Genomic DNA, 21728 nt, shown 5'->3' with positions numbered 1-21728 from the left:
CTTATGGTCAGATATGTCCAATTAAGATGAATGAATGGCTTGGACAGTTTTGACCCTCTTTCCTTGAACCAGAATTTGGGGTACTTATCGTATTTGCTGGTTAAGATTAACTTGGGCCGTATTGAACAAGTGTAATCCTCCTTCAGCAGGATGATTTTTTAGATATTGGGAGCCTATATTTGACAGCCCGCAAATCTTATTTTCCTCGATGAAATATTGCTATTCCTCCCATTATTCTTACTTGCCCTGATTAATTTTTCTGATGGCGGTTGTTTTTCTACACTCATTTTTCCTCCATACTTGTACTCTTTGGAATTTTGGATCTAGTTGCAAGAGAGATGATTAGAAGGTGATAAATGTTCTGTTCTTGGCCCTCCCTGAAATGTGGTATTGGGAAAACTCACTAACCCTCAGTTTCCTCATCTGTAGACAGGGTATAATAGTTACTTTGGGGGAGTTGTTAAATGATGTAATGTGTATAAAAGCACCTTGGAACCCATGAAGTGTTATATACCATGCATATATTAATAGGTGTTAATATTGTTTGTTCTTATTACATTTTACTTTGCTAAATTCAGCCAATGACTCTAATCTTTGAGAATCTTTTGAAACTTGATTTATTTAGTCTGTTTATCTCCTTCAGTTTTATGCCTTCAACCCTTATGAATATATTCTTTTTTTTAAAAAAGTATATTTATTTATTTATTTTTTGGCTGCGTTGGGTATTTGTTGCTGTGCGTGGGCTTTCTCTAGTTGCGGCGAGCGGGGGCTACTCTTTGTTGCTGTGCACAGGCTTCTCATTGCGGTGGCTTCTCTTGTTGTGGAGCACGGGCTCTAGGCGCACGGGCTTCAGTAGTTGTGGTGTGCGGGCTTCAGTAGTTGCAGCACGCGGGCCCAGTAGTTGTGGCTCGCAGGCTCTAGAGCGCAAGCTCAGTAGTTGTGGCTTACGGGCTCTAGAGCGCAGGCTCAGTATTTGTGGCGCACAGGCTTAGTTGCTCCGCGGCATGTGGGATCTTCCCAGACCAGGGCTCAAACCCGTGTCCCCTGCATTAGCAGGCCGATTCTTAACCACTGCGCCACCAGGGATGCCCATGAATATATTCTTTATACGTCCATGTAGGTGATAAAATGTTGCAAAGGCTCAGAAAAGACTTTTGTGGTATATTGTAAGAAGACTCTTATCAGGTTGATATGTTTATCCAAACAATTCTAAGACCTCCTTTTGTTGTCTGTAGGATTTTTTTTTTTTTTTTTTTTTTTTTGGTAATCCCAGTTTGTTTGCAGGTCTAATTTATTTTTTGTTTTAAAAAATTTTTATTTTATATTGGAGTATAGTTGATTTACAATGTTGTGTTAGTTTCAGGTGTACAGCAAAGTGATTCAATTATACATATATATGTAACTATGCTTTTTCAAGTTCTTTTCCCATTTCAGTTATTACCGAATATCGAGCAGAGTTCCCTGTGCTATACAGTACAGTTCCTTTGTAAATCCATTTTCTCCTCTGTTCTTCATCCAGAAGAAATCTGTCTTGAAAATCTGAGTCCATTGGACTCATTATCATGCTGTATAATTCCTTCTTAGAGTGATGTGAGCCACATGATGATGTACACGTTGGCCTAACTTTCTAAGCAGTGTGTCTATTTGTATACACTGGAATCTTCTTGGCTTCTCTCCTTTCCCCCCTTACTGAGTACATTATAGTTGCACAGTCACTTTATGTTCTTGTGGGCGTCCCAGTCTTCCCAGGCGTCCTCAGCTGTCTCATTCATGCAGTCAACATTGCCTTCTGCTGTGCACCTGGCACTGTGCTAAGTACACAGACAGGATGGTTTCTGCTCTCAGAGTCTCAGGGTTGTAGCAGTTAGAGAAGTTACCCTACAAATAGCAAAAAAGCAAGGCATTCCAGATTCGACCTTGTGTGAAAGGAGTCTAAGAGAAGTCTTAGCAGTCGAGTCTTGAAAGGTGTGTGAAAGTTTGCTAGGCAGATGGGGAAAGGGGTAAGACGTCCCAAGCTGAGAGAGCAGTGTGAATGAAAAAGGGGAATAGTGTCCTTTCCAGAGGGTCATGCCCTGGAATTTCACCTCTGTACTTCATACACTTGTATACGGATTCCTAAAAATTTCTGGTAGAGCTCTGTCTCTCAATGCCTTTTCTTTCTTATTATGATCTCTAATATTACCTGGTCTCTGGGAAAATTATTCCCATTTCTTAAATAATGAGAAGGTTTTCAGAGAATGTACTCATCTTTATTGTCCTATTAGTTTATTTAGGAAACTAATAAATAGAATTCAATTTTTCTTTCCCCTGGCCCTGAAGATTTTCTATCAGAAACTTTAGAAATTTACCTGCGGTGGTATATTGAAGTATAACCTTACAGGTGGATCTTGAGATGTTCCTGGAGACATGTCTTTTTATTTTTTAATTAATTAATTAAATTTACTTTTGGCTGCATCAGGTCTTAGGTGCAGCATGCGGGATCTTCATTGAGACACGCAGGGTCTTTCATTGCAGCGCGTGGGCTTCTCTGTAGTTGTGGCGGCTGGTTTTCTCTTCTCTAGCTGTGGTGTGCAGGCTCCAGGGCGCATGGGCTCTGTAGTTGTGACGCGCAGGTTCCAGAGCTCATGGGCTCTCTAGTTTGTGGCACGCGGGCTCAGCAGTTGTGGCGCATGGGCTTAGTTACCCCTGCGGCATGTGGGATCTTAGTTCCCTGACCAGGGATCAAACCAGCATCCCCTGCATTGTAAGGCGGATTCTTTACCACTGAACCACGAGGGAAGTCCCTGGAGACATGTCTTAATTCTATGCAACACTTAACCTACTTTGCTGCTGCTGCTTCTTTTTTTTAAATTTATTTATTTTTGGCTGCGTTGGGTCTTCATTGCTACGTGCAGGCTTTCTCTAGTTGCAGCGAGCGGGGGCTACTCTTTGTTGCGATGCGCGGGCTTCTCATTGCGGTGGCTTCTTTCGTTGCGGAGCATGGGCTCTAGGCTCGCGGGCTTCAGTAGTTGTGGCACGCGGGCTCAGTAGTTGTGGTGCACGGGCTTAGTTGCTCCGTGGCACGTGGGATCTTCCTGGGGCTTGAACCCGTGTCCTCTGCATTGGCAGGCGGATTCTTAACCACTGTGCTACCAGGGAGGTCCCTATTTTGCTTCATGATTTAGACACTTATTCCATAAGGAAGAGCAGATGGTGACTCTGCTTTCATCCTTTCCTTGTTCTTGGCATCTGCATTCTCTATCATTTTTCTCACAAATATTACTTATAATTGTAAATTTAAGTAATATTTAACTATTTCAATATTTAAGGAGAATACCAGGAAACAATGTATTACTTTGGCATTACTTTGGCATATTAAATATGCATTAAAAATCCTTGTTTTCTGAAAATAGTAGCAGCTTTGATAATGGCTGGATTGTGAATCACGTACTCTGGACCGATTATGGCTCTGTCTGGGCCACCACTGCCTGCCCATAGGCTTCCAGCTTTCTAGGTAGTATATGTCTTTGTATGCACGGGGATAGCCCTGTGCTCAGAGGATGAAATGAAACAATAGCAGATGGCCAAGCATGCAGTACAATGGGATTAGCACTGGCCTCTCCTTTCCAGGGCTCTCCCCTATGGTTTAAAGTAGTTTTGTGTTACAGTAAATTTCTTATCTTTATAATAAATCACTGACCTGGAAAATGTAATTGAGCATTTGAATCTGAGCTGCATTCAGAATCTGTGTTAAAACTGTACAGCTTCTTGCTTGATTGATTATAAATGGTAATGTAGCTTGGAGTTTAATTTGCTGACGCAGACGTTATCATCTTTCCCTTCTATGCTTCTGTAACTTCTCTTTATTTCACCTTGCCTGCATCTCCAGTTTCCTAGGTTTTGGTATTTAGAGTTTAGATTTATCAGTAGCAGAAAGCTAACTGATAATTGAATTAGAAAGTTTTCCCTTTTTGTGGTCCTAGATTGGTTCTTTATGTCTCCTGTTATTTTGTTTTCGGTAGGAAGTCAGAAAGAATAGGTTCTTGATATACTCTGTTTGTTTGCTGTAGAGTCTTGACTTAAGGACATGTTCGTTTCTTCACTTTTTCCATATCATAAAATGGAAAGAATATATTTTATCATTGAAAACAGTATTTACTAATTTATTCTGAGAAAATTAATATTTTAAAAATTGTGCTTTTATTTTTAATAAGGATTAATTGTAATGTTTTCTAAATATTATTTTTAAATCACAAGCCAGCCGTTAATGAAGCTAAGTTGAAAGAAGAGCAGGTCAGGCCCTAATTGGATTTTAAGTTGGAAACTTAATATACTTAGGCATTAGAATTTTCCCTTTTCTTTCTTTCTTTATTATTTTTTAATAGAACTCAGTTTAATTAAAAAATTTTTTCCTCAGTGGAAAATATGTATAGCTAAATTCTTGAAATATTTTATTGAAAAAACAATGCATAGTAAATGAAGTCTGATTGCTGATAACTTTTCTGCTGGGGAAATACGCTCCATATGGATTTACTTTGCTTCATATAACTTTTCTCCCCTCACTTTTTCAAGTAAACCTTAAGGAGGGTAGATAGTTGAACTTGCAAAGTCTGATTTAACTTCCATTTGTCAGTAGATAACTGTTTTTAAATGATGCTGGTATTATACAAGTGACATCTTAACAATGATTGAAGAATTATTCCCTAAAAAAGGGAGGATCTTAGTTTACTTTGTTACAAAATATCTTTTCATTATGATATGTTCCTCCTCACCATCCCTCCTCTTCCAGAACACCCCTCTCCAAAAAATAAAAACAATAAAAGAAAACACAACATGCCTCATCCCTATCTTCTGATTATCTAGAAACAATACACTTTCGATATCAGTGATGAAAACAGAAAGAGCAATAGCATTGTAAAGATAGACAGGGGGAGGAAAACCTCTCGCTGCATAATAAACTATCGCTGAAGCTTAGTGGAGTAAACAGTCATTTTATTTGTGAATCAGGAATTCAGGAAGGGCTCTCTTCCGTAGTTTGTCCCTGATTTGTTTGGTGACAGCTGGGGGTGTCTGCAGCTGGGTGACCCACTACCAGGATGGTTTCTTATTTGCGTACCTCCTGCCTGGGTATTCCTTGGCCTCTGGCTCTGTGGCTCCATGGCCAGTTAAGGGTTACGCTAGGAGTTGGTTTGGAAGCAGCAGGGGATTCCTTTTGTCTGTACTCTTTTGGTCACAGTAGTCACAGGACCTAACTTGATTTGGTGGCGGGGGCGTCAAGGAAAATACTCCACGTCTTACTGGAGGAGTGGCAAAGCCACTTACAGAAGAGCACGTGAAGTCGGAGACATTGTTGCGGCCGTCTGTGCAAAATATCTGCTGCAGCTGAATAAAAATGTTGGATAAAGGATTGAGAACGTTAGGGCGAGATTTTGTTTGTGTGGTATGGTAACAAAGCTCTCACTTTCTTTTCTGTTGTCGTATGACTTTTTTGTATATTTCCATGTTCTGCTCAGTGTTTTAATCTCTTATTCATAGGACTTCTACTATCATCCATTGCTGTCAACAGAAGTCACTTCAAACCAGAAGGAATTCTAAACAGTTTTAAATTGTTTTACCCAATTGAGGCATTATCACTGGGTATGAAAATAATGGATAGGAAAAGGGTACAGAGGAATAAGGTGTGTGGAAAGGGCAGGCTGACAGCAGAAGGTGAATTAATGCTACGTATTTAATTTGGAGATCGTCATAGGTGAGCAGCACAACCATCTAGATGAAAACTTTTGTGTATTAGTGATCTAACGTGGAAGAGATGCCATCTAGAAGCGCGTCAGACTGAGTATGTGCATGGATGACACAGTGATTGCAAGAGAATTTTTAAGTCCATTAAGAACAGAGAACCTTGACTAAACTGTTATTTGTATTTGTGTTATTTGGGGAATAACGCCAGATAAATCTCACTACTAGAGTAGTTTCACGCTTTGTTGATGGATATTGGGAACCTTGACTTTTTTTTTTTTTCTGTTTTCTTATTCTGTCACAGAAACTATGCTTTTTAAAGATTGACGCTTCAAATTAATAGATTATAATTTCATTCCATTTATATCAGTGTTTCTTAATTGGGAAGGGAGAGGCAGTTTTGTCTCAAAAGGGGCATTGTACAAGGTCTAGAAACATTTTTTGGTTGTAAAAACCCCTGGGTGGGGGGGGGGAGGGGGGAACCTTGACTTTTAAAGCTAGCACCATGGGGTTAATTGGATTGATGCTTTTTTCCCTCCCTAATTGAGATATAATTCACATACCATAAACTTTACTAATTTAAACTATATAATTCAGTTGTTTTTGGTATACTTACAAGGTTGTGCAACCATCACTTTTGTCCAGTTCCAGAACATTTTCATGACCCTAAAAAGAAACCCATACCTGTCACAACCCCTATACTCTGCATCCACTGCCTACTTTTTGTCTTTATCAATTTGCCTATTCTAGACATTTCATATAAATGTAATCATATAATATGTAGCTTTTTATGTCTTGCTTCTTTAACTTAATGTTTTCAAGGTTCATTATGTTGTAGCAAGTGTCAGTACTTTATTCCTTTTTACGGCTGAATAATATTCCATTGTAATGAATATAGCACTTTTTTTTTTATCCATCCATCAGTTTCTGGATGTTTGGGTGGTTTCCACTTGAATAATGATTATGTTACATCTATGCACAAGTTTTTGTATGAACATATGTTTTTCATTTCTCTTGAGTTTATATCTTGGGATGGAATTGATGTTAACTTTACCTGTAACTTTTTGAGGAACTGTCAAACTGTTTCTAAAGTGGCTGAACCATTTTACATTTCTGCCAACACTAGTTATTTTTCTTTTTCAAATAGCCATTCTAATGGGTGTGCAGTGGTATGTTGTTGTGGTTTTGCCTTCTATTTCCATAATGACTAATGATGTTGAATGTCTTTTCATGTAATTGCTGGCCATCTGTGTATCTTCCTTGGAGAAATGTCTATTCAGATCCTTTGCCCATTTTTAAATTGAGTTATTTGTCTTTTTATTGAGTTCTAGAAAGTCTTTATTTGGGAGATTCCATCCATATCAGATAAGTGATTTGCACATATTTCTCCCATTCTCTGGGTTATCTCTTCACTGTCTTGATAGCATCCTTTGATGCACAAAAGTTTTAAATTTGATGAAGTCCAATTTATCTGTTTTTTCCTTAGTTGCTTATGTTTTTGACATCATATCTAAGAAACCATTGCCTAATTGAAGGTCACAAAGATTTCCTCCTGTGTTTTCTTCTAAGAGTTTTATAGTTTTAGCTTTTACATTTAGGTCTTTGGTCCATTCCTAGTTAATTTTTGTATGTGGTGTAAGGTAGGGCTCCAACTTCATTATTTTGCATGTGGATATCCATTTGTCCCAGCACCATTTGTTGAAAAGACTGTTCTTTTTCCACTGAATGGTCTTGGGACCATTGCTAAAAATCAGTTGTACATAGACACACATGTTCATTTCTGAACTTTAAGTTCTGTTCCATCAATTTATATGTCTGTTTGTTTCCCACATCACGCTGTCTTGGTTACTGTAGCTTTGTAGTAGGTTTTGATATTGGACACTGTGAATCCTCTACCTTTGTTCCTTTTCAAGATCGTTTTGGCTTTTGGGAGTCCAAAAAAAGAAGTAACCCCCTCCCCCCAACATCAGGTCTTTCAGTTGATCAACACAGGATGTCTTTTAACTTATTTAGGTTGTTTTTAGTGTCTTTCATTGATGTTTTGTAGTTTTCAGTTTACAAGCCTTGCACTTCTTTAAATTTATTCCTAAATATTTTATTATTTTTGATGCTACTGTAAATGGAATTTTCTTTACTTCATTTTTAGATTATTTATTTTTAGTGTAAAGACATACAAGTGATTTTTGTTTATTGGTCTTGGGTTTTGAAACTTGGCTAAATTGGTTTATTATCTTTAATGGTGTTTTAGTGGATTCTTTAGTATTTTCTATGTATAAGATAAAGCCATCTGCAAATAGAGGTAGCTGTACCTTTTCTTTCCAATGTGGCTGCCTTTTATTTCTTCTTCTTCCCTAATTGCCCTTCCCTAATTGTCCAGTATAATGATGAATAGAGGTGGTGAGAGTGGACATCCTTGTCTTGTTCTTTATCTTAGGGGAAAGGTTTTCATTTTTCACCTTAAGTATGATGTTAACTGGGTTTTTTACAGATGCCTTTTATCCAGTTGAGGAAGTTCCCTTCTATTCCTAGTTTATTGAGTGTTTTTTATCATGAAGAGGTGTTGGATTTTGTCAAATGCTTTTTCTGTAGTTATTGGGATGATCATGTGGTTTCTGTTCTTTATTAATATGGTACATTATATTGATTGATTTTTGTATGGTGAATCAATCTTGCATTCCTGGGATAAGAGTGGATGTGTTTTTAAAGAGCCTTGTATTTTTCACCTGGAGAGAGGTAGAAACTTGTTCTACCACCATTATCATGGAGGCAATAGGAATGGACCTGAGAGAACATAGCCTTTGGATAAATGCTTTATTTTCCAGTGCTAGGGTATAATATAAACAAGAAGCATTCAAAGGCTTATCGTGTAATGCTTTGTACAACACAGAATTAATTTTGACTCTTATTAAAACATCATTTCTTTGGACTTTTAAGTAGCTTCGTGAATAATTTGAGGATTTATGTAATGTGTCCATTTTCTATTGATCGTATGCCATATTAATAGTCTCAGAGTCTTGCAAGCTCTAGTTTGGAGTGCCCTGACTTCTGTTTTGACTGAAAACATATTTTAAACTTGAAAAATGGTAATTAACAAGTCAATATGGAAGGGTCAGATTCCTTTTGGGACAAAGGTTGTTCTTAGTAGTCTCTCAGGAGACCTTGTAGCAGGAACTTGTCAGAGTATAAATATTACATAGATAAGTATCTAGAAAGAGGCAAAGGATTTGGAAAAAAAATGCTTGATCAAAGTTTTGAAGCACAGTTAATATTTTCTTCTGCTTAAAACTGCTTATAATTTGGCATGAATTAACTTGCATTGCATTCTCACCTGTGGGAATGCCTGTTTGGATAGACGCCTAGGTGCCTGTCAACTCTAGTTGAGAAGTTGAAATAATTAACCTCCTGAAGAAATTATTAAATCAAACTTTGATGAAGTAGCTTTTTGTGCTCTTCCTTCTCTCTGCCATACCGATATGTACACCCTCACCAGAAAATAGCTTCCAGCATCAGACATGTATTTTGTCCTTTATCTGTTTTATCTTCCTGTAATTGCCAGACCTCCTTACTTTTTTCTCCTAACACTTTTTTTTTCCTACAGGGGTTTTTCAGATTAGAAAAATCATTCAAGTTGACCAAGGAGAATTTACTAAATTTAATAAGATTCTTGGGCTTCCATTGCATATAGGTGAGGAACTGTTGTTTGGATCTGTTCTCCCTGCATCCCAACCAGGCCAAACTCTTACACAGCAAATTTGGTAACACAGTATCTTTGTAAAACAGCTAAGCAAGCAATTTTAAGTGAAGTGGCTATTCGTTTTAGAAAATATTGTGGGTATTTGAAAAGAATGCCACTAATTAATGGTTTTTAACTTTTCTCCTACCCTTTTGACAATCTGATGAAAGCTGTGGGTGCTCGTCATGTAAAAATGCTCATGGCTCATTTGTGTGGACTGGGATGTCAGACACACCTTAAAGGCCACCCCTGAACTCCTGCTTCAAAATGCCCACCATTGGTGAAACAATCAAGTGGGGATACAAGGGTCTCTAGGTTTTACAAAGCCACAAAATTATGTATATGGTTCAAATACAGCATAAATTGAGGGCAATTACAATTTCATGTTAAATATTATTTAACTAGAAAGAGCATACATAGCTGCTGGGTATAATGGATGCTGTGATGAGTGACCCAGACCCCCCCCGAGGGTTGAAGGATGTATTCCCCCAGGTGCTGGAAGTATCCCCTATGGAGATTGCGTTGGCTAAAGAGACCTACCTTGTACAAGGCCACATCCCTTCCCATTGGTGTCCAATGATTGATCCTTGTAGGGTACAAGGGCTTGAATCCATTGCCCTGACTTGGGGCAACTCTGAAAGGTCATCGCAGATTCAGAGCTCCCCATGGGGTTGTCTGAATCCTTTGGGACTTCATGGCAGCCTAATTTCTCCCTCTGCACCATCATGCTCCGCCCCCCCCACAACTTCCTTTCCACTGGTATTGATCCCAAGAGCACCCTCTAATTTCTTGAACAGTAAAATCTGTCTCAAGGTCTGCTTCTTGGGAAACCCAGCCTTGTCACACTAGGATTGACTTTTAGTACAAGTTAGCTTACTTCAGGCCATAAAAGTAGGCCTGGCTAAAATAAAAATTGATTGAGATGAACTTGAATTTAGACTTAAAATATGTGAAGCATCCTATTGCTGTTTCCTTTGGACCTTATATTTCAAATAGGTTTTGAAAGTCTTGGTTTCTCTGGATTCATTTGTTATCTCTCAGTCTTCCTTTGGCATTGCGGAAAACCCCCCAAGTCTCTGACAGCTTGGTTTGGTCCCACAGTATGAACCTGTGGAAGGTGTGGGTTAAATAGAAATGCTCACATGTCCCACAGAAACCCCTAGAGATTTCCCATGTTGGTAAGTGCATATGTTAGGAGAATCTCTCTTATCATGATCCTAATCATATTTCTTGTAAATCCTAAGATTTCTCAGATAAGAGTTAGAAAATTATTGCTTTTGTCATTATCATTGAAATGATGTATGTCCATTCTGAATATTTGAAAAATGTGGAAAAGGTATAACAAGGAAAATTCTATGTAAAAATAAACTTTTCTTTCAAATTGGGATAATATTGTACATTTTTATAACTTTTCTTTTTCATGTAATATTATATAATAAAGAAGTTTGCATATCCTTAATTAATCATCAAGTATATGAACTGTAATGGTTGATAGAGCATATTTAATTTAGCTAGCCTTCTATTGTTATGTACTTGATTCTTCCCGACTTTGTTATTGGTAATAAGTAATACAAAGAATAGTGGTTCTTTGTGGGGGGATGGGCAGAAACTAGGCCTAGTGTGTCTGCTTTAATTAGTTACTTAAAAATACTGAGTTCTTTCATCACTAAAATGTAGTGAACTATTAGATCTAAGAGTGTTCTATCTATTGTTATCGTACAGCTTCAAGGGATGCCATTCGTATAGGTGTGAATTGAGGTCCTAGGTACAGTCTCATCATTGCCGCTGCTTCACAAGGACAGCCACCGTGGGTTTATGGGTCCTCTTTTTGTTGTTTTTTTTTTTTTTTGAGCAGTTTTAGCATATGAATATCCGTCAAGTTTTTATATATGCCTGCCAGATATAAAAAGAAGTATTTGAGCCATTTCCTTAATTGTCTACCAAGCAGATCTTGACTAGCAGTGTGACCTTTGGTCTCACCAGCTTTTGCTTCATATTATCCAGTTATTTTAATTCAAGAGGTCCCTAGTTCCATTATCTGTGCCATGAGCAAGTCTATCAAGGAACTTATTTTCCCTCCCAGCAATTAATAAAATCTAACCGGAGCAATGGACTCTGTATTTTCCTAAAGGTCACACCTATACTTCCTGTATAGTTCGATTTGAACAGTTTTTAAGATAAAATACAGTAGTACTCTGCTGAAGTTTATTATTTTTTAAATGTTCTCGTCTTTCCCATCATAAGAATACAGTTGTATTTTAGAATTGAAAGGAATATTAGTGGTCTTTGTCTTGTAGGTAGGTAATTAGAAAGAACAAGTAACTTGCCCAGTGGGACATAGCTAGCTATTTATTCATCACTGTAATCCGTCCATTACTTATATGATGAGAAAATAGCACAATTGGGAGGGAAACTCAACCAAAGAAATAATTGGTTGTCAGCCAGAATCTTTGCTGGGCTTATTAAAGACCCTAAACAGTAATTGAGAATATAGATATGGGAGTTTTAACAACCTAAATTGTGTTTAAAACACTGCTTAGAGTTCCACATGACTTTGTTGCTCTTGTATCCTCTAATCGTTGGAAACACATAACTGGACAAGTAAAATTTAGAGGCCAGTACAGTCTGGGCAAACCCTGATCATTTTGGTAAAGTATAGTTGTGCCTTGTTAGTGCATTTCACAGGCCTGCAGGATGGTAGACAAACAGTTGCGTAGATCAGGGGACTTAGTGAATTTTTCCTTTTTAGATTCCATTGATCACTGTAGATCTCTTTTGCCAGCTGATTATGACCAGTTCATCCAGACTGTACTTTTACCACTGATACTGAGAGGTATTATTAACCAAGAAGGTAAAGGTCAGAGCCTTTCTGAGTAACTTGCTTTCCACAGTACATTTGACGCTGATGGCTGCTTAGAACAAGTGTGGAGGCATCATCCAAAAAATTCTTTCCTTTAAATGATGTTCCAGGTAGCTAGGTGACTGCAAGGAGTATTTTGGGATTTCTTGTCCTTAGAACCACATCCTGTAGGAAGTCCCTTCTACGTTTGCTCAGTGATTAGGACCTCAGCGGCAGAGTAGTCAGTTCCACTTGACTAGGAATAAATCACCCACGTTGAACCATGATAGTTTCTGACAACTGGCAATGCTGATAAAAACCAAAACAAAAGATGTTAAGCAATCTGTGCCAGTGTGGAGCTGGTGTGCAGATTTGATGGATTCACGTGCAGCATGCATTCTGCGTTAGTCTTCCTCCTCTTTCATCAGTTTTTCTCTCTTTGTAAAATAAAAATTGTACGAGGAGAAGAAAGGCTCTATATCATATAATAATTATTTCTATTTTCTTTCTAGCCCAGTTAACAGAGTTACACTCTAATTAGATCATTTTAAGGAAAACGCCTTCCTTCTCTAAATAGTTATTTAAGAAGTGTTTCCTTCTTGAATTCTTCACTCTTAGTTCTTCTCTATGATTTTAGGCTGTATGTATAAACCTGATTGACCCTTCCCCTCCCTATTTATCACCAGGGACACAGATAATATAGAATAAACACCAATTCCTTCGATCTCTACACAGTTTTACTCATGCAGAAATTGAATACATGTTAATAGCTGCTTAATGATTTCTTCTTAATACAGATCGGTTATGCATAAAGTAGGAAGAGCCCATAGAATTATAAAATACATTATTTTCTGCAACAATTTTTTATTAATTTTCAATATTATTAAGTATAAGTTATTAAAGTAAAAGAAGAAAAGCTTTTTTAGCTATTGTTAAGTGCTCCTTAGTCCGTGTGTATAAATAAACTAGCCTCCTTCTACCCCTTGAAAGGCTAAACAGACTGTCTTAATACTATCATGATATTGATCCTGATATCAAGTACCTTTGGTTCTGCCCACCAGCTTTAGTGTGTTATGTTTGACTATACACGGAAGTACATGGAAGATGCTCTTCTGCATTGGCAGTGGTTTGGTACCTCCACCCTTCCTTCTTTGCCTCTGTAGGGGAGAATATTTTCATATGTGACCGTAGTAATAACATTGTGTTTATTGATAAACACTACTTAATAACAAGGAATCATTTATGGAAAGATGCTTGAGACATCTTTGTGTGATTCTTCTTCCCCCCCCCCATCATAGAACATATTATTTATAGCACAGTGATTAAGAGTAGAATTCTGGAGCTAGATTGCCTAATAATTATAGTCTTGTGGTAGAGCTTCAATAGTTGTTATACATAGATTTCTGAAAACAGTGCCTGACACATACCACACTCTCTGTGTTAGTGGTCCCTCTTGTCACCACTGCCGCCGCCTCCTCCACCACCCCCATCACGAGTAATTTTTTGTTGTTTTTATCATATTGCCATTTTAGGGATTCTGTGGTTTCTGTTTCTACAAAATGGAAAGTTTTCCTCTTTTTCTTGGGTAGATATTCTGAGCATATTTAAAGGAGTATTTTTCCACTTAGCATGATTCTGAAACAGTCATCTTTATCATTAATAGTCGAGTATGTGCATAACTGATCCAGTTTTTCTCTTAGCTGTTATATTCAAAGCTTTTGTAAATAGTATATTTTAGATCCTGTGGATAATTGAACTTGGTATAGAATGGGATTTCAACTATATATTTTATAGAAATTGCATAGTAAATACTGAAATGGTGTGATATGGGACTATTAGGGTGAACAGTTTTCATAGCCTCTATATTGGATTAGTTAAAAGAAGAGAATAATGGCAAGATTAATATGATAGCATTCATACACCCCTTGGTTAGCAACGTCTGAACCCAGAGAGCCTTGATCACAAAATCACGATTTTGAGTCACAACCAAAGTGAGGATATATAAAAGGAGTTTTCAGTAGGATTCAGCTGCTGTCCATCATGATGCTGGGTAAACGGAAAGTGCTTTGTACACACCCATCCTCCCACACACCACACAGAGCCTCTTTTGGGTTAATGCTCTTGCACCTGGTTTGCACATATCTGCATCTACTGCAAGTCTTCCTTGCTGACAGCAGCTTGCCCAAAGGAGACAGCTCTAGTGAGCGCTGCCCTTTCTTCACTGTGGAATGGCTATTTCTGCTGTCCAGGAATAGCCATCTTCTTCCTCCCCTCCAACTCAACAGTTTAGACAGCTGGGTAATTGGATAAGAAAATAGCTTAGGGAGAACTTGTTAATGGGGATTTTACCTGGTTTAGCAGCTTCTGCACCTGAGTATATCAGGAAAAGTCTTTTTGTTTGTTGGTTTGTTTGTTTGTTTTTGTTTTTGCTGGCAAAGAATAATGGATCCCTTTAATAGTTGGACTACATACAAATTATACAAGTGGAATTGTTAACAGTTAACGTCTTAATTATTTCTTAGATGCTGATGATGGAGGAGAAAGAAGGGTATAATCCTTATTATGCATGTAAGGGCTGTTTGTATATTAGGTGGGCTCATAAAACAAATCTCTGTTTTCTTGTATGTAAAACTTGGTTGGTTCTATGAAGTTTTATTTTTAAAAAAAGGTGGTTGTACTGCTCTTTCTTGGTAAAAAAAGTCTAATCAACAGAATGATCATATCTTTTTTTTGTGTGTAAGGTTTATATGTCAGCAACTAGGATGACCCGCACAGCTGGTTAAATATGTAAACACCAGGGCATTGCCTTCTGTATTTTATGGAGTACTAGATTTTTAAGTGGCAAAATCTCTTTAGTGGTTGTGAATTTACCTAAGTATTGATCCATATGAGAGTCCAATAGGAGTGTCTGATTAAACTAAAGGAAACTAATGCTTTTCATATGTGATGGTCTTTTCTCTCACAGTATGCTTTGGACTTTATTGGCATGGAAAAGACTGGAGCCAGTTTCAATGGCTCACCTGTAGGATTCTTCCTTCGTTAAAGAGTGAAAATCCAAGCCTAACAGTACTCATGGTTCCCTATTCTGAGTTCGCTGAATCTTTGCTTAGCTTATTTGTTCTGCTGTGGAATTCTCAGGGACTGTAGAGAGGGACCTTTTTTTCTTCCCCTTGGAAGGGTCTGCTTGGAATGAAGCAGACCCTTAAAGAGCTTATATTAAATTGATTGATGCAAGAATTATTTGAAGGTTGGATTTAGGTTCTTTTGTCGTTCTTTTCTTGGCAGAAGTTTATGTGTATGCCTAAATACAGTTTATAAAAGTCCAAGCTTATGTATTATTTACTGACTAATGAACCAGTATTTATTATAGACCTGATGTGTGCCAGATATGAAGATACAAAGCTGGGGTAGAGGAGTAAGATCCAGTCTATTTGTGGAGATGTGTATAGAATGAGTAATAACAATATGGTTGGAGATTCATGTTATAATGTATAGATAGATGGAAGAATGGAGATAAATGTATAGATAGAGAAAAGAATGGGGGATATGTATATGTATGTATGTAGATCAATACTTTGTTCATGTGTGATGGCATACAGACTGTGGTCATCTTATTGTCATGGGGTAAGAGCAAGAAAGTCATCCCAAAACAGATAACATTTATGTGGCTTTTTGAAAGCCATGTGAAATAAACCAGCTAGTTCAAGAGTAGACGATGATATTATATTCTCCTGCTTCATTTTTCTCTGTAGGACTTATCACCATCCTACATACTATGTTCATTTCATTCATTCATTCCTTGTCTACTGTATTAGGATTAAGCTCTTTGAGGGTAGGGATTTTTGTCTGTTTGGATTAATTCTATATCCTCAACACCTAGAAAACTGCCTGGCACGTAGCTGAATGAAAGAATGAAGTTTGTGAGTTTTAGAATAGTTGTCTTACTTATTTTCCTTTCGCTTATTAAGAATATCTCTCTACAGTTCCTCCATATTTTTGCTTACTATTTTTCATTGTGTGTACGGGAGTCTCCCTAGTGATAATATGCTGTTTCCACACTATTTCACAAACCCATCCCCTATTTTCCATCTCTCTTAGCTCATTTAGTTTCCAAACTCTTTTACCTGAATTGATACGATCTCCTAGCTGTTTTCATGTCTCTACGTAACTCCCCTTAGATATTGAATATCTTCTCCACAGCTATCAGAATTATCAGTCTGAAATACAGAACTGACCGGACTGTTTCTTTGCTTAAAAGTCCCTAATAGTTACCATCTGTCTAGAGTAAAATGTGTGCTCATTAGGATGGCACAGAAGCCCATCCATAGCTTGGATTCAGCTACATAAAGTCCCCTTCCCATCTTATAATGAAAATGAGTCTGTTCATTTTTCTTTGTGTCACTAGTGCCTGGCATATAGTAGAGAATTCACCAATAGTTTTTTGAGTAAATGAATGCATACTAGTGTATATGAAGGAATGAATAACTATAATAATAAATTTCATTGAAAATGCTTGCTGTTGAAATAAAAGATGATATAAAAACCTAACTTGAACACTAGCATTTAAGAACAGTTTTTCCTTTTTTACAGCTGATTTGTTTTTCTTAGCATCCAGCTGTTCAATTTGCTGTCCTCCCTCAGCATGTTTTAAAGGAATCTCTCTGGGCATTTACACTGTTGCTTTGGAAGTAATCCAGTTTCTCATGGCGTTCCTCTCTGTAGGTCTTCCCTTTATCCCCATCCCTATATGTTGGGTCTTTTCTCCCCAGCTACTTTCCATATTTCTTTATAGAGATTTATGACTCTGCATGTATGACCATACCCATGTGTATGTCTTTTCTCTCTTCGGGCTATAAGTTCTCAGTTTAAAGCTTTGCATGAAGTTCTAAGACCCTTAGGGTTAAATTACTTCTACAGAGCACACACTGACAACCCTGATCTACCTGTTTCCAACTTAAAATGATTTTTATTGTGATTGTTTGTATTTCTCTTAATTTCCTTTTTTTCCCCCCCTTAAATGTGTGTGCACAACTCAGATTGAAAATCTCCAAGAGCAACTTAGAGATAAGGAAAAGCAGATGAGCAGCTTGAAGGAGCGAGTCAAATCCTTGCAGGCTGACACCACCAACACTGACACCGCCTTGACTACTTTGGAGGAGGCCCTTGCCGAGAAGGTGGGTGACTGGCCCAGACTCCTCACAGACACATTTCTTCTGCTTTCTCATTAATCTGAAAGTCACTTTAGTGATGAGACTTGATAGAGGAGACAGAAGAAGTCGCTTTGGCAAAAGGGAAAAGAGCTGCCTGTACTGTTGCTGACGTACCCAGTGTAAGGGAAAGAAGGTTCGTTTTGTTGTTGCCAATTTAAGCACCTGTTGCTAGGCAGGATGGATTCTGTCCTGGAGGGCAGTGGCTGACGTTTCTAAAGAATCAGCCATGTGCCCCCTGTTTACTATCTTCTTTTTATGTGTATGGTCAGCTAGAATTCGGTGATGTGGGAATGTCAGACACTGACCATCGGGAGGCAACATTAGTTCTCTTTTACTGTGCCGCATCGGGATCTAATATATTCGTGGGTTTTAGTTATTAATACAGTGTACTTGCTGTTTTTCTAGTCGTGGCCTTGCCACTTCATTTTGCCTTCATGAGCAAACCTAGTTTTTTCAGGAATGGTTGACTAAATAAAGAAGTGGCCCAACATGACAAGTGTTAATGTCTTGGAGGAGGTTTAAGGACTCTTGGTGGGGCATTTTAATTGGATTCTTCTTCTTCTTCTTCTTATTTTTTCTTTAAGGGATAGGGTTGCTGCTCCTTAAGCCTCTTGGACTCAATGTTTCGGGCTTCCTGCCCAGGGATCAAGGCTTGATCCCTGAATATATTCAAAAATGATACCCATAAATATATTAAATTGCTTCAACTTTCAAACTTCCTGAGTATCTGTTGACAGAAGTTTTAATGGTTTCTCTTTTCTTTATCCTTCTTTATGCTTTAAGCTCAACAAATCATAATCTCTCCAACCTCCTCCTGTTTGCTGTGTGAGTTGTGAGTTGTTTCCATTGCTTTGTAGGCAACATGTGAATTATATATAGAAAAGAAATAATTTGCTACTTATTGTCCTTAGGGTATATGTATAAGTTTTTTGTTGCTTGGGATTTGAATAAATGAGATTATTCCAAAAGAATACTCTAGGGACATCTAATACCAATTAAGGTTATAGGAAAAGAAACCTAGGGGAATCAAAAGAACAAAACCAGATGTATGTTAGGGCAAGATAGGTTGGAAGGTTGAATTCTTTAAAAGGTAAATTATTAACGACCTATCACTGTCTTTTGAATGGAGGATGGAAGTGTGAAATTTTATCAGCTAGAAGCTGAATTGCAGTCATATGATAGAAGTATGAAAGGAATTTTCTCATGTATTGATGTGCTCTCTTATCAGGAGCGGACAATCGAACGCTTAAAGGACCAGCGGGACCGAGATGAGCGAGAAAAGCAGGAGGAAATTGATAACTACAAAAAAGATCTTAAAGACCTGAAAGAAAAAGTCAGCCTATTGCAAGGCGACCTCTCAGAGAAAGAGGTCAAGATCACCAAAATGGAATTATTTGGTTTGCTTAGCCAGTGCATTGTGTGTATATGTTGTTGGTGTTTACATAATGCATATAAAAAAAGGGTCTGTTGGAAGATTTAAAGAATCTTCTTGTAGCAGGGATTATTTCAGGAAGCTTTGCAGAGATATAGTAGATTGAATCATTTATTTCCTAAGTCTTACCTCTTACCTCTTCCAACTGTTATGAATTGGCTTCTTACTTGTTAATGACGTTTTACAGATCCTAAAATAACAGTATTTCTCCAGTTACATTTGGAGAAATATTGTGCTAATGGTGAGAAAGCTGATAGACGAACGGAATATGCACAAGGAGGACAGTTTATTTACATCAGCTCTTAACGATCACCTCAGCATTGGCAGAGGAATCTTAAATGATTGTTGACCAATTAGGTGACTTAATATACTTTGATTTTACTTTTGAAGAATCTTGTCGATGTCACCTAAATAGCAGAAATGCCTAATGCCTTGTGATCATATAATAATGAGCTTTAGGGACATTCTCAGGGTTTTCTTTCTAATATCTTTAGGAAAATTTATGGGAATTTAAGTTTCTAATAGAATGTTTCTTCCAAAATTAGAAGAGAAGAAAAAAGTCAGTGTAGCTACTAAGGTTGACTGCTTACATTCACAAAGCTTGATCTACTTCCATTTATTTTGTGGGAATGGATATGTATTGGTAGAGCTCTTTTTTTTTTTATTTGTTTTTGGCTGTGTTGGGTCTTCGTCTCTGCGCGAGGTCTCTCTCCAGTTGCGGCGAGTGGGGGCCACTCCTCATCGCGGTGCGCGGGCCTCTCACCGCCGCGGCCTCCCGCCGCGGAGCACAGGCTCCAGACGCGCAGGCTCAGTAATTGTGGCTCACGGGCCCAGTCGCTCCGCGGCATGTGGGATCCTCCCAGACCAGGGCTCGAACCCGTGTCCCCTGCATCGGCAGGCAGGCTCTCAACCACTGCGCCACCAGGGAAGCCCTGGTAGAGCTCTTTAAATCACTATTCAGTTGGTATTTCTTGGGAATTCATTCTGTTTTAGTTAGAACTTGAAAGCCAGAGCTAATGTTGTTGTTCTGTATTTCATGTTCTTGAAATGGAAATATGTCAGTATATGCTAATGGAAAGAAACTACAAACCACCAGGAAAATAAATTTAAGAATTTAAATCTCCATTTTGTTAATAAGTAGTATTTATTCTAGATGTATGTTGCTTCTTTTAGGCTTCACTCTTGGATCTGAAAGAGCATGCTTCTTCCCTGGCTTCCGCAGGACTGAAAAAGGACTCACGGCTTAAGACACTAGAAATTGCTTTGGAGCAGAAGAAGGAAGAGTGTCTGAAGATGGACTCGCAGTTGAAAAAGGTTAAAGAAAACTTTTCCAATTTCTTGCTTTATTTATTTTTTTTAAGTTTCTGCTTTATAACAAAGTGAATCAGCTATACATATACATATATCCCCATATCTCCTCCCTCTTGCGTCTCCCTCCCACCCTCCCTATCCCACCCCTCTAGGTGGTCACGAAGCACCGAGCTGATCTCCCTGTGCTATGCGGCTGCTTCCCACTAGCTGTCTATTTTACGTTTGGTAGTGTATATATGTCCATGCCACTCTCTCACTTCATCCCAGCTTACCCTTCCCCCTCCCCATGTCCTCAAGTCCGTTCTCTACGTCTGCATCTTTATTCCTGTCCTGCCCCTAGGTTCTTCATAACTTTTTTTTTTTTTTTTTTAGATTCCGCATATATGTGTTAGCATACGGTATTTGTTTTTCTCTTTCTGACTTACTTCACTCTGTGTGACAGACTCTAGGTCCATCCACCTCACTACAAATAACTCAATTTCGTTTCTTTTTATGGCTGAGTAATATTCTATTGTATATATGTGCAACATCTTCTTTATCCATTCATCTGTTGATGGACACTTAGGTTGCTTCCATGTCCTGGCTATTGTAAATAGAGCTGCAATGAACATTGTGGTACATGACTCTTTTTGAATTATGGTTTTCTCAGGGTATATGCCCAGTAGTGGGATTGCTGGGTTGTATGGTAGTTCTATTTATAGTTTCTTAAGGAACCTCCATACTGTTTTCCATAGTGGTTGTATCAGTTTACATTCCCACCAACAGTGCAAGAGGGTTCCCTTTTCTTCACACCCTCTCCAGCATTTATTGTTTGTAGATTTTTTGATGATGGCCATTCTGACTGGTGTGAGGTGATACCTCATTGTAGTTTGGATTTGCATTTCTCTAATGATTAGTGATGTTGAGCATCCTTTCATGTGTTTGTTGGCAATCTGTATATCTTCTTTGGAGAAATGTCTATTTAGGTCTTCTGCCCATTTTTGGATTGGGTTGTTTGTTTTTTTGATATTGAACTGCATGAGCTGCTTGTGTATTTTGGAGATTAATCCTTTGTCAATTGCTTCATTTGCAAATATTTTCTGCCATTCTGAGGGTTGTCTTTTCGTCTTGTTTATGGTTTCCTTTGCTGTGCAAAAGCTTCTAAGTTTCTAGGTCCCATTTGTTTATTTTTGTTTTTATTTCCGTTTCTCTAGGAGGTGGGTCAAAAAGGATCTTGCTGTGATTTATGTCATAGAGTGTTCTGCCTCTGTTTTCCTCTAAGAGTTTTATGGTGTCTGGCCTTACATTTAGGTCTTTAACCCATTTTGAGTCTATTTTTGTGTACGGTGTTAGGGAGTGTTCTGCTTTCATTCTTTTACATGTAGCTGTCCAGTTTTCCCAGCACCACTTATTGAAGAGGCTGTCTTTTCTCCATTGTATATTCTTGCCTCCTTTATCAAGAATAAGGTGACCATATGTGAGTGGGTTTATCTCTGGGCTTTTTATCCT

The 21728-nt window shown here is 38.0% G+C and overlaps 1 protein-coding gene across 5 annotated transcripts in view; it reads left to right on the top strand.

Annotated features, from left to right (window-relative positions):
• Nucleotides 1-21728, top strand: part of ERC1 (ELKS/RAB6-interacting/CAST family member 1) — a 420180-nt gene that overhangs the window by 132095 nt on the left and 266357 nt on the right. For all 5 annotated transcript variants that reach the window (XM_068560632.1, XM_068560635.1, XM_068560636.1 and 2 more), the window contains 3 exons: nucleotides 17324-17461; nucleotides 18726-18866; nucleotides 20103-20243. In XM_068560632.1, coding sequence (XP_068416733.1) covers nucleotides 17324-17461; nucleotides 18726-18866; nucleotides 20103-20243 — 420 coding nt within the window. The remainder of the gene's footprint in view (nucleotides 1-17323; nucleotides 17462-18725; nucleotides 18867-20102; nucleotides 20244-21728) is intronic.

The sequence above is a fragment of the Eschrichtius robustus genome, chromosome 13, assembly GCF_028021215.1.
Source record: "Eschrichtius robustus isolate mEscRob2 chromosome 13, mEscRob2.pri, whole genome shotgun sequence".
NCBI classification, from domain to species: Eukaryota; Metazoa; Chordata; class Mammalia; order Artiodactyla; family Eschrichtiidae; genus Eschrichtius; species Eschrichtius robustus.
The sequence above is the reverse complement of the archived record's forward strand: the minus strand, read 5'-3'. Positions and strand labels throughout refer to the sequence as shown.